A 14508-nucleotide genomic window follows, 5' to 3' on the forward strand; every position below is an offset into this window, starting at 1 on the left:
TACATTTCCAATTGATTTGAACATAATGCTACTGATTTTAAATTTTATAACAGTGTATACTTTCTAATCATACTACCCTAAAGGTGATAGCTCTTATATTAGAAGAGTTGGTTACCCGGTCATTGTAATCTCAACTTTTCTTTACGACCCAAATATCAAAGACAGGAAAAATTTTCTTTTTATAAAATATATCTAACTACTTTGATCAAAATTACAATTAGAATATTGTGAATATAGATTTAGTTCTATAAGTGTCATAATGTTGTAAATGGATTCAGAAGATCTAGTGATCTGAACAATAACTAATTAAAAAGTATGTTCCAATAAACAAAACAAAACAAAACTACACGAAATGATTCAAATAACCTTCAATCGGTGTTCTTAATGATGATAATTTGATTACAGTGACTTTAAGATTTAACGATCAGTGTAAGCACTTGATTTCTCAATAGACTACAACGGTATCTGATATTATACATCCAAGATTGGGTTTGAAATAATCGTAAAGTGAAGTGTTTTCGTTCATTATAAAGGACCAATTTTACTAACTTACAGAATAGAACAAAGTTTTTACTTTTGCAATGGCTAAATTTCATAAAAAGCATTTAAACAAGATATATGGATATCCTATTCCTATAACTACCACTTCGGAAGCTTATGGTGTATCCTTACCTGAGGTTTATCCTCATAATCCGATTTCATGGTTATTCTTTGCTTATAAATTGATTCAATATAATTTATCCTTAACCGTTCCTCAATCTGAAATTAAGTTCATTGAGGTTGAACTTGATCAAAGTAGTATGTTTAAAGTTGATCAAACTGATGATGTATTAAGATTATGGAGACGAGGATTCTTTGGAAAGGGGATCTTATCAAGATCAGAACCTACTTGGAAAGAACGTACTATTAATCGACTTAATTTGAATTCAGAAGGTGAAGGTGGATCGAATCTTTTAATGGAAGACGTTACTGTTAAAAGAAGAGAAGGTCGTCAGAAATATAAAGATGAACGTTCAAAAATACAAGCGTTGGAGTTATTACAACGTAAGGGAGAGATTTTATCAAATGATGATTTGAAATTATTAGATGAATATCGGGAGAACATGGCTAAGTTAAAGAATCCAAATATCAGGTCTAATGGAGATGGTGATAATGATGAAGAATATATTCGTGAAGAAGATGAAGTATTGATTGATGAAGATACAAATCAATTAATTTCAAATCTTGAATTTTTACAATTACAATCGATTGAAGTATTCTTTTTGAAATTTGGTTTGAACGTGATCAAAATAACTCATAATCAATTGAAATTATCAACTAGGGATTTATTTCTTCAATGTTGTCAATTACAATCGTCTTCAACTGTGATTAAACCAAATAATCAATTCATTTTTGAATATGTGGTTTATCATCACTATCGTTCTTTAGGATGGTGTGTCAGATCTGGGATAAAATTTGGAAGTGATATGTTATTATATAAACGAGGTCCTCCCTTCTCACATGCTGAACATGCTGTTATGATAATCCCAAATGATGAATCTGAATCTGAATCCTCACAATATGATTGGTTTGAATTGGCATCTAGAGCCAGAGTCATTGGGACAGTAAAGAAGAATTTCGTATTAACTTTTGTCGATTATCCTCATGATATCGAAGATGTGAATGAGATTTGGTCACAAGTTACTGATGAAGATGATGATAAAGAGATTTTAAGTCAATTTTTTAAATTGTATAAAATCACTGAAATATTATATAGAAGATGGTCACCTAGCAGGACTAGAGATTGATCGGTAGATTGTATTTATTATTAATATGTAATATAGATAGATTCTACATTTAATGAAAATTTTAATGATTCTAACTTTGATTAATCTTGTAATTTAATGAAACCCACTAATAGTTGATATCTAAAATTTATTGCGAAATTTTGAAGTAATTTGAAAAAATGCTGATATTTCTTGAATAATAGTTAGAAGATGGGGGAATAAATGAGATTTACAAAGACCAACATTAGTCACTATCATTTATACGAACAGTTAACTCATATGATATATCTACAAGTATATAACCATGAAATTTAAGGTGGTAGCTCACGTCATTAATTTTAGGTGGAAATAAGAATTTTTTATGTGCAGGACATTTTCCATAAAAAATAAATGGCATCAGATTTCATTTAAAACAGGGTGTTTAAAGGTGATTGCCTTTATGGCCAAGTTGGTAAGGCACCTCACTAGTAATGAGGAGATCGTCAGTTCGACTCTGGCTGAAGGCATCTTATCTTCTTCATAATTTTTTGGCTGCCATTTTGGGTTTGGATTGTTTTGGGACACGTAACAAATTTTTTGACACGTACAAAAATAAAAGAGACGTGAACTATATGCAGGAATTTTTTAAATTAATTTCACGATCGTTATAATTGTCACGATATTGATTTAAAACGAACACGTCGAATATAAGAAGAAAGCCTTTATGGCCAAGTTGGTAAGGCACCTCACTAGTAATGAGGAGATCGTCAGTTCGACTCTGGCTGAAGGCATCTAATCTTCTTTTTTTATATCCTGTTGATTTGTATGATGAGGTAGGATTGATTTTTTTTTAAATGGTTAATTTTTACGAAGCAGCCAATGGAATTTTTTGGTGCAACTGAGACTAATTATTTTCTTTAACTATGGAGATTAGATCAAGCTGGTTGAACAGACAGAGATAGTTAGAAAGTGAGATGAGTGTTGAGCTAGAGATGATATCGTCAATTGATTGATTGATTGATTGACATGCTAGATACCATTAGACTAGATGAATAGATAGATTAACTGATTGATTCAATGATGTTTACATTCATTTAAGTTACCTATGAGATTTAATTTAATTCGATTTTTGACCTCATTGACACGACCCCTTCTCATCCATCTCAAATTTTTTATAACAAAAATAAATTTTTATAAATACGTCCAAACTTTCCTCATTTTTTTTTCGATTTCAGAAATGGGAAAATCTTAAATTTTATTTTTGTCTTGTCGCGTCTTATGTCGAAAATAAATATATAAATAAAGAAAATAATTCGACAAATCTGATAATATTTTCGACACAAATCAAATAAAAAAAACATGTCAAATCTAAATCAACTTATAAATAAAGAGGATGATTATAGTTACGTCTATAACCCAGCAACCAATGGTTCTACCACGACCGTTACCAACAATACTACTGAAGTCCCCGAAGAAACTTCGTCTTCTAATGGACTTGAATTAACTCAAGATAACATACTAACAAGTTTTGAAAAGATAAAGACTCATTTCCCTGCTGCTAGAATTAAAAAAATCATGCAAAGTGATGATGAAATTGGGAAAGTAGCTCAAGCCACTCCTATTATAGTTGGAAGAGCTTTGGAAATCTTTATGGCCAATTTAGTTGAAGTTTCCATCATTGAAGCTAAAAAACAAGGGGTTAAACGAATTACGGCATCTCATATTAGAGCTGCTATTGAAAATACAGAACAATTTGATTTCTTAGTTGAAGCAGTTGAAAAATATCCTCCTTTAAAAAATTAATTTTATGTAATTATTAGTGTATAGATATGTGTTATGAATTAACGAATCATTTATTATTATTATTGTTTTTATATTCTTTAATTAGCATCTTGTTTTCTATGTTTGTTAGTTAGTTAGTTAGTTAGTGTTTGTTTTTCTCAGTTTAATTGGGTTTAGTTTCAAGGATGGAAAGGTATAGAAAATGAATAAATATATAAATAAAACAAAGTATTATATTACTGTTATATATAATTAATATTGTAGAATATTTGATCGGGATTATTTCGTTTTTTGAATACTGCCCCTCGAATTTACCCCACTATTTTATTTCAAAGCTATTATAAACGATAGAATATAAAACGGGTAAACTTATTGATCTATTGGGTTAATTCTACATCGATATCCTCAACAATTTGCAACTTAATAATCTTCGGAAGAATAGAAAAAAGTCCCTAATTATAATCTTAAGAGCTATTTTTAGGAATATGTCAATCGGGTAGGGCCCGCCTTGAGTTCTTTTTTTATAATTCAAGGGAAGTTCAAGTTCCCTTACATTATCAATATAAAATGTTACAAAATATATCTATCCCCAATTACTTTGGTCTTCCCGTAAATTAATTCGTTCCATATTAACTATTAACTATTAACTAATTATCAAATTCTGCAGTGTTACCGAAATTTTTTCCCGTCTTGTTTACCATCCTGTATACAACGACGTCATTTCTCTATTGTCCTTTCCCCCACCATCCATTTCACTTTCACGATTATCAACAATTATAAAGAGCAATCAATTTATAAATAGTTTCAGTTATTTCGATTTCTTTTTCTGACATTTTATAGATTTTGTTAGGTTTACTGTGGTTTCACACAATTAGTTAATCTGACATATCAAACTAATACTTTGTGTGTGAGATAGAGTCTATTATACATCCATCTCTGAAAACATTCATACTTCATTATGGTTGCAATTCCACATCAAAGATCACATAGCAGTCTTGCCAATCGTCGATCATCTTCATTCTTCAATACTCCAGTCCCACCACCCCAACCTGATGTTTACTACGTTGGTGTTGATGTTGGTACAGGTTCTGCCAGAGCTTGTCTTATTGATACCAATGGGATTATATTAGGATTAGCAGAAAGACCTATCACAAGACACGAATTAAAACCAAATCATATCACTCAGTCTTCTACTGAAATTTGGAATGCCATTTGTTATTGTGTCAATACTTGTGTCCGTGATTCTGGTGTTGATCCTCTGGAAATATTTGGAATTGGTTTCGATGCTACTTGTTCATTAGTGGTTGTTTCAGAAACTACCGATGAACCAATTGGGGTGGGTCCAGATTTCACTGATCATAAAGAAAATATCATCTTATGGATGGATCATCGTGCTGTGGATGAAACTAATACTATCAATGCTACCAATGATAAATCTTTGAAATATGTCGGAGGTCAAATGTCAATTGAAATGGAATTACCTAAAATCAAATGGTTAAAACATAATTTACCAGGTGGGATTAATGATTGTAAATTCTATGATTTAGGTGATTATTTAACTCATAAAGCTACTGGATCCGAAGCAAGAAGTTTCTGTTCTGCAGTTTGTAAACAAGGTTTCGTTCCACCTGGTGTTGAACCTGATTTTGAAACCGGTTGGTCTAAAGAACTCTTATTGTCAGTTGATTTACCTGAATTAGTGGAAAATGATTTCAAAAGATTAGGTGGAAGTCCAAATAAAACTGGTAAATACTTAAGTGCCGGTGATATTGTGGGAAAATTAACTCCAGAAGCTGCTGAACAATTAGGTTTAACTACAGAATGTATTGTTGGATCAGCTGTCATCGATGCTTATGCAGGTTGGATCGGTACTGTTGCTGCTAAAGCTGATATCCCCAATGTAGTTGAAGATGCTTCAGGAAATACTAATATTGAAACTTCATGTGGAAGATTGGCTGCTGTAGCAGGTACTTCCACTTGTCATATTGCCATGACTAAAGAACCATGTTTCGTTAAAGGAGTATGGGGTCCATATAAAGATGTTATGGCTCCAGGTTATTGGTTAGCTGAAGGTGGACAATCCATGACAGGTGCATTATTAGCTCATGTCTTGGCTATTCATCCTGCTAGTCAAGAATTAGCACGTTTGGCTGATGCATCTAATTTATCCAAATTTGATTATTTAAATTTAATCTTGGAAAATTTAGTTTCAGAAAGAGAAGTTCGTTCAGTAGTAAGTTTAGCTAAACATATGTTTTTCTATGGTGATTTCCATGGTAATAGATCACCTATTGCTGATCCAACCATGAAAGCTAATATCATTGGTCAATCTATGGATTCATCAGTTAATGATTTAGCTATACAATATTTCGGAGCTTGTGAATTCATTGCTCAACAAACAAGACAAATTATTGAAGAAATGGAAAAATCAGGTCATAACATAACTAGTATCTTTATGAGTGGAGGTCAATGTAGAAATGGATTATTAATGAGATTATTAGCTGATTGTACAGGTAAATCAGTTATAATTCCAAGATACATTGATGCTGCTGTTGTATTTGGTTCTGCTATTTTAGGAGCTGTTGCTGCCGAATCAGCTGTATCAGAACATATTTCAACTAAAGGTAGATCAAGAAGATCATCAATCTTACAATCTCAAAGATCTCAAACTAGTTTATCTGGAGCACCATCTAGTGGATTTAATTCTGCACCAGCTCATTCTCCATATACTGCTCCAACTGCTACTGCTAGCAGTAGTTCTAATATTGTTAATTTAGGTTATACATCAATTAGTAATAGTGGTAGTCATCATCATATTCCTGCCATGACCCCTATGGAAGAAGAACAAACTGATTATTTCAATCAACCGGTGGTTGTAACTCCATCACCCGTGACCAAACCTCAGTCAGCCATTACTGATGATGAAGATGATGATGATTCAGGAGATGAAAGTGCTTTGTTGTCATTTGGATCAAAACTGCAAGTTCAAGAAGATTTACAACAAAAATTCCATAAATTAGGTCTTAAGCCTTTATCAACCATTAAGAAAGTTAGTAGTAATACTCCAGTTCCAACTGCTGCACCAGGAGATAAATTATGGAAAGTTATGGAAAAAATGACAGGACCAGGAAAAGTTATAACTCCAAGTGATAGTAATGATCCTGATCGTAAATTACTAGCTGCCAAGTATGAAATCTTCTTACAACAATGTTTCCAACAAGAAGAATATAGAAAGATTGTTGATCAAGTTGAAGCAACAAATTTGAAAGATTTAAGTTAAAGAATAGGTGTTACAAAAAGTTCATCCCATTTTAGTTTCTTTTTTTGGTATTTTTTGTTAAGTATATAAAGATTTTCAGTCACTCATTTTACAAACATTCACCACATATTTACCAACTGTAGGTTAGATAATAGGATTCATTCTATCTCATCTCCTGTCTAGATCTTTGTATTTATTATTAATAAACAATACATATCGAACACTTTAGACATAAATAATATTTTGATATTACAACGGCATTTGTAACAACAACCAGAATAAGAACAATCTAACACTTTGTGCTTGTTTTAAACTATCGGCTAATTTAATCGCCACCAGTAGAATAATCCATTAAAGGACAAAGTTAAGATAATAAAACGGAAAAGGAAAGGAAAAAGGAAAAAGTGCATTATGCAAAACACATGAATCGAAGAAACAAGAAGAGTATGCATATTGGAACCGTTTTACCGGCAAAGATGAGAGATGAGAGATTTGATAATTGATTGGTTTCTTTTAATTTGGCGACAGAGTAGATACGGCTGGCTGATAAAGTTGTAAATCTATTTTAACCTATTAGATAACTTTAAAAAATAATGTAAAATTTATTAATTAATATATATGCGTAATTTAAATTTGGCTCCACAATTAATACCTAATTTGGGACCTTGAGATGAGAATCGTTTCAAGTAACAAATGAATTAAAAGAAATAAACTTTCTGTAAATCGTTTGAGTATCTTGCTTGCTTGCTTATTTAGTTTGGTTTCTTTTTAAGAGTTAAAGATGCATTTCGTAATTAGATACTTGTCGAAGAGCCATACTAATTTCAGTTTAATTAGTTTAAATTAAGCTAATTAATTGATTAATTAAACCAATGCAAAGAAAAAGAAATAGTTTAAGTTTGGAGGAGATAAATGGAGAGATAAATGGTACTTTGACTAAGCAACCAAATCATGGTTTCTAACCCTAGCCCATAGTTGAAAGGTATACGGTTGAAACCACTCATAGATAGGGAAATTACGAATGAATGTGTGGAGTTGAAACTGTGTACATTTAAAAACAAAAAAAAAATAGAACAAAGAAGAAGGGATTGTACATATGTCTGTTTGAAGGTATTATTAACTCATTTATCTTGGCTACATGGTCGTATTAAGCCAATAAGTTGATACCTTATAACGTAATTTATCGCCTTAATCTATAAAGTTTTCAATCACCTTTAAAATCCTTTTATAGCTTTCAAGTTTAAATTGCAAAATATTTGAAACAAGCGCCTCTGCTTCCTAATTAGGTAATACTTTAAATCACGTGTTAATCTCATGCACAAAACCTTTTTCTAAAATTGCAATTGTTCACGTGATAAGGTCTCACTTTTTGGTTTTCTTCACAAGAGATGAATAAAACCGTTTTGGTCTATTTTATTTTCTGACAAATAGATGGAATTGGTCTATGTGGTCTACGTGTATCTGTATCTATGGTATCATAGGTATACGATAAGTCTAAGGCTCATGTTTTTGACGATAATACAAATTGAATTAACCATCAAATTGCGACTTGACATTATTAAGACTAGGTTTCCTTGCCGCCGCCGCTTAAGATTTTGATTTAAAGTTTCTTTTTTCTTAATCGTTACATTTTTTTTAGCAGCAATTTTAAGTTTTGACCAAAAACAATCAATTAAAAGACACTGAAAAAGCTTGTCGAAGTAGTCATATGAAAGTATCAGTATATAGTAGACTCTCATAAGGTCAGATCTGATAAAATATAAATCTGATACACTAAAATAAAAATAAACATTTTAAAATCCCAAAGTTCACGTGACTTGTGCTAACTGTGGTTTGAATTGCAACATTTTTCAATTTAATTTATAAGGAGATGAATAGCCACACATTTGATGTTTATTAATTTTTAGTTAATTAGCTTTTTTTTCACAACCAACCAAGTGGTTTAACCCAGATTATTATTATTTACTGATCTTATCACTATAGGTTAATCACAATAATAAACGGCATTAAAATATTATTATTTAGAGTTCGCTTTACTTGCATTTCATTCATTCATTGTTACATATTTATCAAATACAGACGTTTGTTTTAAAATATCTTTTCCCCAATCTTGTCTTGTCTAACTTGCCCCCTAACAACAGCAATTACAAGTACTCATCGACAACTTATTACCATCTTCTCCTCATCTATTCACTCCCATATTCACAATAGAAATAAACAATAATAATAATAATAATAACTTATTACTTTAAACTTAATTATTCGTATATCATTTCATAAAAGGCTTATTGCATAAAACCTCCCTCCCTCCCTCCTTCATTCCCTTTGCAGAATCATCTTGAAAAAGCTTAACGTATTCTAAGGAACAACTTATCCGTTAATATTTTAAGGTGTAATTTCTGTTTCTTTTCATAAAATCGTTTTGCATAAAAATAAATAAAAATAAAAAAAATTTTAATTTTTTATTTTTACTTTTTTATTTTGTGGGATATTTGACAGTTTTTTGCTACCAAACCTTTAGTATTTATTTGCTACAATATCCCTTGATTTTCATTATTTCAATTTAGATTTAATCTTTTTCCATTTATTCTTATTTTATATCTCATAATTAGTCATTATTATTTATACTGTGGGTAAAGGTAACTTCATATTATATCAATAATAATAATGTCAAATATTGAATCAGAAGTTCCTAATTTGTTAGGTCATGAAGATTTAACTTCCTACATATCAAAGAAATCTCATGAATTTCAAGAACCAAAATATAACAATTATCCAAGAGGTGATGGTACCATTGTTCCTGAATACAATGAAGTTGAACCAACTGCTATTGGTTGGGTCAGAGATGTCATTGGTCATCCTGGTCATAAACTTAGAGATTATCTCTTTTCTTTATTTCCTATCTTAAAATGGATCTTGCATTATAATGTTCAATGGTTATACGGTGATTTAGTCGCTGGTATTACTGTCGGTGTGGTTTTAGTTCCTCAATCTATGTCTTATGCTCAATTAGCTGGTTTACAAGCTCAATTCGGTTTATATTCTTCCTTTGTCGGTGTGTTCATTTATTCCTTTTTTGCAACTTCAAAGGACGTCTCTATTGGTCCTGTCGCTGTTATGTCAGCTCAAGTTGGTAAAGTTATCGCTTCTGTTCAAAGTGCTGTTGGTACTGCCAAATATCAACCTCAAGATATCGCTACCTTTTTAAATTTAATTTGTGGTGGTATTGCTCTTGGTCTTGGTATTTTTAGATTAGGTTTTATCTTAGAGTTCATTTCAATCCCTGCTGTTATGGGTTTCATGTCTGGTTCTGCCATTAATATTGCTGCTGGTCAAGTCCCAGCTTTAATGGGTTTTAGTTCTTTAGTTAATACTAGAGCTGCTACTTATGAAGTAATTATTCAATCATTAAAGGCTTTACCTCATACTACTGTTGATGCTGCTTTTGGTTTAGTTCCTTTAGCTATTTTAATCTTCTGGAAATGGTTTACTGAATTTGGTCAAAAGAGATGGCCAAAATATAAATGGTACTTCTTTTATGTTCAACAATTAAGAAATGCCATTGTTATTATCGTTGCTACTGCTATATCTTGGGGTGTTGTTCATCCTAAAAAGATTGCTTTCAAAGGTGCTGCTTCAAAATTCAAACCTCCTTTCTCAACCATTGGTGTTGTTCCAAGTGGTTTACAAGATGTTGGTCTTTATCATCCTCCAAATGGTATTGTTCATGATCTTGCTCCTTATATCCCAATCTCAACCATTATTTTATTATTAGAACATATTGCTATTTCTAAATCTTTTGGTAGAGTCAATGATTATAAAGTTATTCCAGATCAAGAAGTTATCGCCATTGGTGTTACTAATTTAGTCGGTACTGTTTTCCATGCTTATCCTGCCACTGGTTCTTTCTCCAGATCTGCCTTAAAAGCTAAATGTGGTGTTAGAACTCCAGTTGCTGGTCTTTTCACTGGTGCTGTTGTTTTATTGGCTCTTTATTGTTTAACTTCTACTTTCTACTATATTCCAAAAGCTACTTTAAGTGCTGTTATTATTCATGCTGTTTCTGATTTAGTAGCTGATTATAAGGTTACTTGGGGTTTCTGGAATGTTTCTCCATTAGATTGTGGTATGTTTGTTATTAATATTATTATTACTGTTTTCGCTACCATTGAAGAAGGTTGTTATTTCGCAATTGCTGCTTCTGCTGCTGTTCTTTTATTTAGAATTGCTAAACCTCAAGGTCATTTCTTAGGTAGAGTTCAAGTTGCTGAAGTTATTAACCCAACCATTGCTCAATCTGAAGGTGAATATAGAGATGGTAGTAATGATTCTAATGATTCATCTGATGATGTTGAAATTCATCAAGTCTTAGAAGATTCTACTGAAGGTAAAAAAGTCAAAGAAATTTCTTCTTCTACTACTTCTACTAATGTTAGAGATTTAGTTTCTGCTCATCCAAATATTAAATTCCATACTAGATGGGTTCCATTAACCAAAGAAAATCTTAATGCTCATATCAATGTTCAACCACCTCCACCAGGTGTGATTGTTTTCAAACCAATTGAATCATTCACTTATCCAAATTCATCTCGTCAAATTGATATCATTGCTGATGAAGCTAAACGTTTAACTAGAAGAGGTAAGCCATATGATAGTCTCAGTGTTGGTTCTAGACCATGGAATGATCCAGGTCCATTAAGATTCAAAGTTCCATTCTTAAATAACAAGACTGTTCATGAAGTTGACCAAGTTGCTGAAACTAGACCATTATTAAGAGTTCTTCATCTTGATTTCTCAGTTGTTACTAATATTGATGTTACAAGTATTCAAGCTTTAGTTGATTTAAGAAAACAATTGAATAAATATGCCGACAGAGAAGTTGAATTCCATTTCTCTGGTATTTTAAGTCCATGGGTTAGAAGAGGTTTGGTTCAAGCTGGATTTGGTACGTATGATCAAAATGGTTTAGTAAGTGATAAAACTTTCGTTAATATTGCTGCTGATAATGATTTAGAAAATCAATATTATGCCCCAATCGGTACTAATACTCCTTTCTTCCATTTTGAAATCCCAGAATATTAGATTCTTCATTCCTTTTATTTCTAGTCCCATTAACTTCATTCTTTTACCTTAGACATTCATTTCAATAATCAATCAGTGTTATTATTATTCTTCACTTCATTTTAGTCTTAATCTATCTATATATATATATATATATATATATATGTACATACATACAAATTACGTTTGTGTCCTTTGGGTATCTTTATTCTCTTTTGTTATCATTATATACAGCTAATCTCAATATATTTTTATCATTTAATTAAATCGAATTTCATATTTATAGTCATTCTTAACTATGTTTATGACATGACTTCATAGTATTTATACGTGTTCCTAGTCGCGTATCAAGATAGTGAATAGAGCATAAGATTTGAATAATCCTTATGTATATCACATTTATATACTGCTATATCGCAGGCCAGTAGTACGTACATTACTATTATAACCCTCTTTTCTCTTACAAGATCTGGTTAGCAATATACCTTAACCTTATTTCGTGTTGTGAGGCTCGCAAAATCAAGAAATTTGTAAACAACGCGTTCGTGATACTTTTTTTTTTATTTGCAACAGCAACAGTGAAAAAGGCAGCCAAAAGGTTAAGTCATTTCTTTCTGAAGTGTATCCATCAATCAATCAATCAATCAAGTCACTCAACTCTGAAGTAGTTGACAGAATGACTGTAGAAGCCAAGATGCAATCACCTGCTTTAACGCCATTATCTGATAGTGTAAAGGAAATTATCAACCTTGATGAAGATGAAAATATAGAATCAACTCCAATTAAGAGAAAACAAACTGATGATAAGGATGATGGAGATGATTCAAGTGATAACAACAATACTAAAAAGGCAAAGTTGGCCACTCCAGATATAACACTGACTACACCTATTCCTGAATCAGAGACTAAGAAATTAACTAAGAAAGAATTACAAAAGATTGAAAATCAAAAGAAACGAGAGATTGAAAGAATTGAGCGTGAAAAGAAAAAGGAAGAGGAAAGATTACTTAAAGAACATAATAAGAAGGTAAGAGAAGATGAAAGATTAAAAAAATTAGCTGAAAAGGAACTTGAAAAAGAACAAAAGAGAAAGAAGTTAGAAGATGAAAAAATTCAAAGAGAGAAATTGAAAGAAGAAGAGAGATTACAAAAGCTAGCTAAAATGGAAGAGAGAGAAAGACTCAGAAAGGAAAAGAAACAAAAGGAAGAAGATGATAAGAAACGATTAGAGGAAGACAAGAAGAGACTTGAAGAAGAAAAACGTAAAGCTGAAGAGTTAAAAGAAAGAAGTCAATCCAAGATATCAAACTTCTTCAAGATTAAGGTTCAACCTACCACAACAACTCCTAAAAAGAATAATCCCAATCAATCAAGTGTTGCAAATAGTCCTTTACATAAAGGTACCAATCCAATTCTAATTGAAGATACGAGTAAGATTTCAGATTATGAATCAGATTTCTTGCCATTCTTTATACAGAAAAATGTTGTTCTAGCCGATAATGGTAGTTTATCTCCTGAACAGAAACAGAAATCTATCAAAGAATTCGATGATGATTTAAAGGACAGTGAATCTTCAGATTTAAAGTCATATTTCAACTCATTCAAAACTAATGATGATCCTATTTCACAATCAATAACTCCAGATGCGATCATCAATGAATTAAATTCAGCAACCACTTCAGAAACAATCATATATGAACTCATACAGAAATTACCTCCCATTAAATATTTACAATTTTATGAAAATTCAAAACCACCTTATATAGGAACTTGGTGTTCTTTACGCCATCAGAAGATACATATTCCTGTCGTGAATCCTATAAATACTGAATTGACGGGGTTTGATTATGAGTACGACAGTGATCTTGAATGGAATAATAAGGAAGATGGAGAGGATGATGAAGATGGTGAAGATATTGACGATGATGAAGATGATGATGAAGAACCTAATTTGGATGATGATGATATGTTGGATTTTGTGGAGGATAATAACCTTGATCAAAATAATAAATCCAAAAAGTTCCATTCTTTAATAGTAATCAATAAATGGAATGATGGATCTAATCAAGACATATTTGATAAATTAATAACAGTTCCTTTGATAACGGAATTGATGGAAGGAGAACCAATTGATCCAAATAAAGATTATTGGAATCCAACTGCCAATGAAGCAACTATAGTTTCAGTTGATGTGAATCTTCCGAAAGTAGATGCAAACTCCCTGTCTGGTACAAGTACAACTACATCAACTTCAACATCCACAACACCAAATATCTTAATTCCCCAAAAGAAAACCATTCAAGATGCAACCATATTGGGTCAATTGATTACATTTATTGAAAAGAATAATGATTTTAGCATCCAAACATTAGTAGAGTTATCGAAAAAGCAATTTAAAGACTTCACTAAAGCATTGTTGAAGAACACCATTCAAGAAATTGCCACTTATAATAAGAAAACAACAAACTGGGATGTGAAGCCCGAACTTAAAGCTAAGTATGTAGTATAAATATGTATAGATCTTTATCGATTATTAGACTAAAAAGTACATTACCACATAATATAAAATTTTATTTTGCGACCATAGTTTAGAAACAAAAATAAAAAAAACGCGGTACGCCATAAGAACCAAAATATTTATTTAATATCTATATACCATCA

The 14508-nt window shown here is 31.5% G+C and overlaps 5 protein-coding genes and 2 non-coding genes across 7 annotated transcripts; all 7 read left to right on the forward strand. All coding sequences in view use genetic code 12, as the record gives it.

Annotated features, from left to right (window-relative positions):
• Positions 1-581: 581 nt before the first annotated feature.
• Positions 582-1787, forward strand: SEN2 (tRNA splicing endonuclease subunit; the record flags this gene model as incomplete). The annotated part of the gene is made up of 1 exon (XM_064907906.1): positions 582-1787. The coding sequence occupies one exon, from the start codon at positions 582-584 to the stop codon at positions 1785-1787; it is 1206 nt and encodes a 401-aa protein (XP_064763474.1).
• A 412-nt stretch (positions 1788-2199) lies between these two features.
• Positions 2200-2272, forward strand: DFJ63DRAFT_t37. Its single transcript has one exon. It is a non-coding gene; the product is annotated as a tRNA-Thr (tRNA).
• Positions 2273-2463: 191 nt separating this feature from the next.
• DFJ63DRAFT_t38 lies at positions 2464-2536 on the forward strand. Its single transcript has one exon. It is a non-coding gene; the product is annotated as a tRNA-Thr (tRNA).
• A 568-nt stretch (positions 2537-3104) lies between these two features.
• HFL2 (negative cofactor 2 transcription regulator complex subunit) lies at positions 3105-3548 on the forward strand (the record flags this gene model as incomplete). Its single annotated transcript, XM_064907907.1, has 1 exon — positions 3105-3548. The coding sequence occupies one exon, from the start codon at positions 3105-3107 to the stop codon at positions 3546-3548; it is 444 nt and encodes a 147-aa protein (XP_064763475.1).
• A 937-nt stretch (positions 3549-4485) lies between these two features.
• Positions 4486-6807, forward strand: DFJ63DRAFT_311470 (putative phosphotransferase; the record flags this gene model as incomplete). The annotated part of the gene is made up of 1 exon (XM_064905759.1): positions 4486-6807. One exon carries the CDS (start codon positions 4486-4488, stop codon positions 6805-6807), a length of 2322 nt encoding a protein of 773 aa, XP_064763476.1.
• A 2646-nt stretch (positions 6808-9453) lies between these two features.
• On the forward strand, positions 9454-11868 carry SUL2 (sulfate permease; the record flags this gene model as incomplete). Its single annotated transcript, XM_064907391.1, has 1 exon — positions 9454-11868. One exon carries the CDS (start codon positions 9454-9456, stop codon positions 11866-11868), a length of 2415 nt encoding a protein of 804 aa, XP_064763477.1.
• Positions 11869-12195: 327 nt separating this feature from the next.
• Positions 12196-14451, forward strand: DFJ63DRAFT_61939 (uncharacterized protein). Its single transcript, XM_064909024.1, has one exon. The coding sequence runs from the start codon at positions 12524-12526 to the stop codon at positions 14354-14356; it is 1833 nt and encodes a 610-aa protein (XP_064763478.1). The 5' UTR covers positions 12196-12523; the 3' UTR covers positions 14357-14451.
• Positions 14452-14508: the final 57 nt, after the last annotated feature.

This window comes from Scheffersomyces coipomensis (genome assembly GCF_036884675.1).
Source record: "Scheffersomyces coipomensis strain NRRL Y-17651 chromosome Unknown DFJ63scaffold_2, whole genome shotgun sequence".
Classification (NCBI taxonomy): Eukaryota; Fungi; Ascomycota; class Pichiomycetes; order Serinales; family Debaryomycetaceae; genus Scheffersomyces; species Scheffersomyces coipomensis.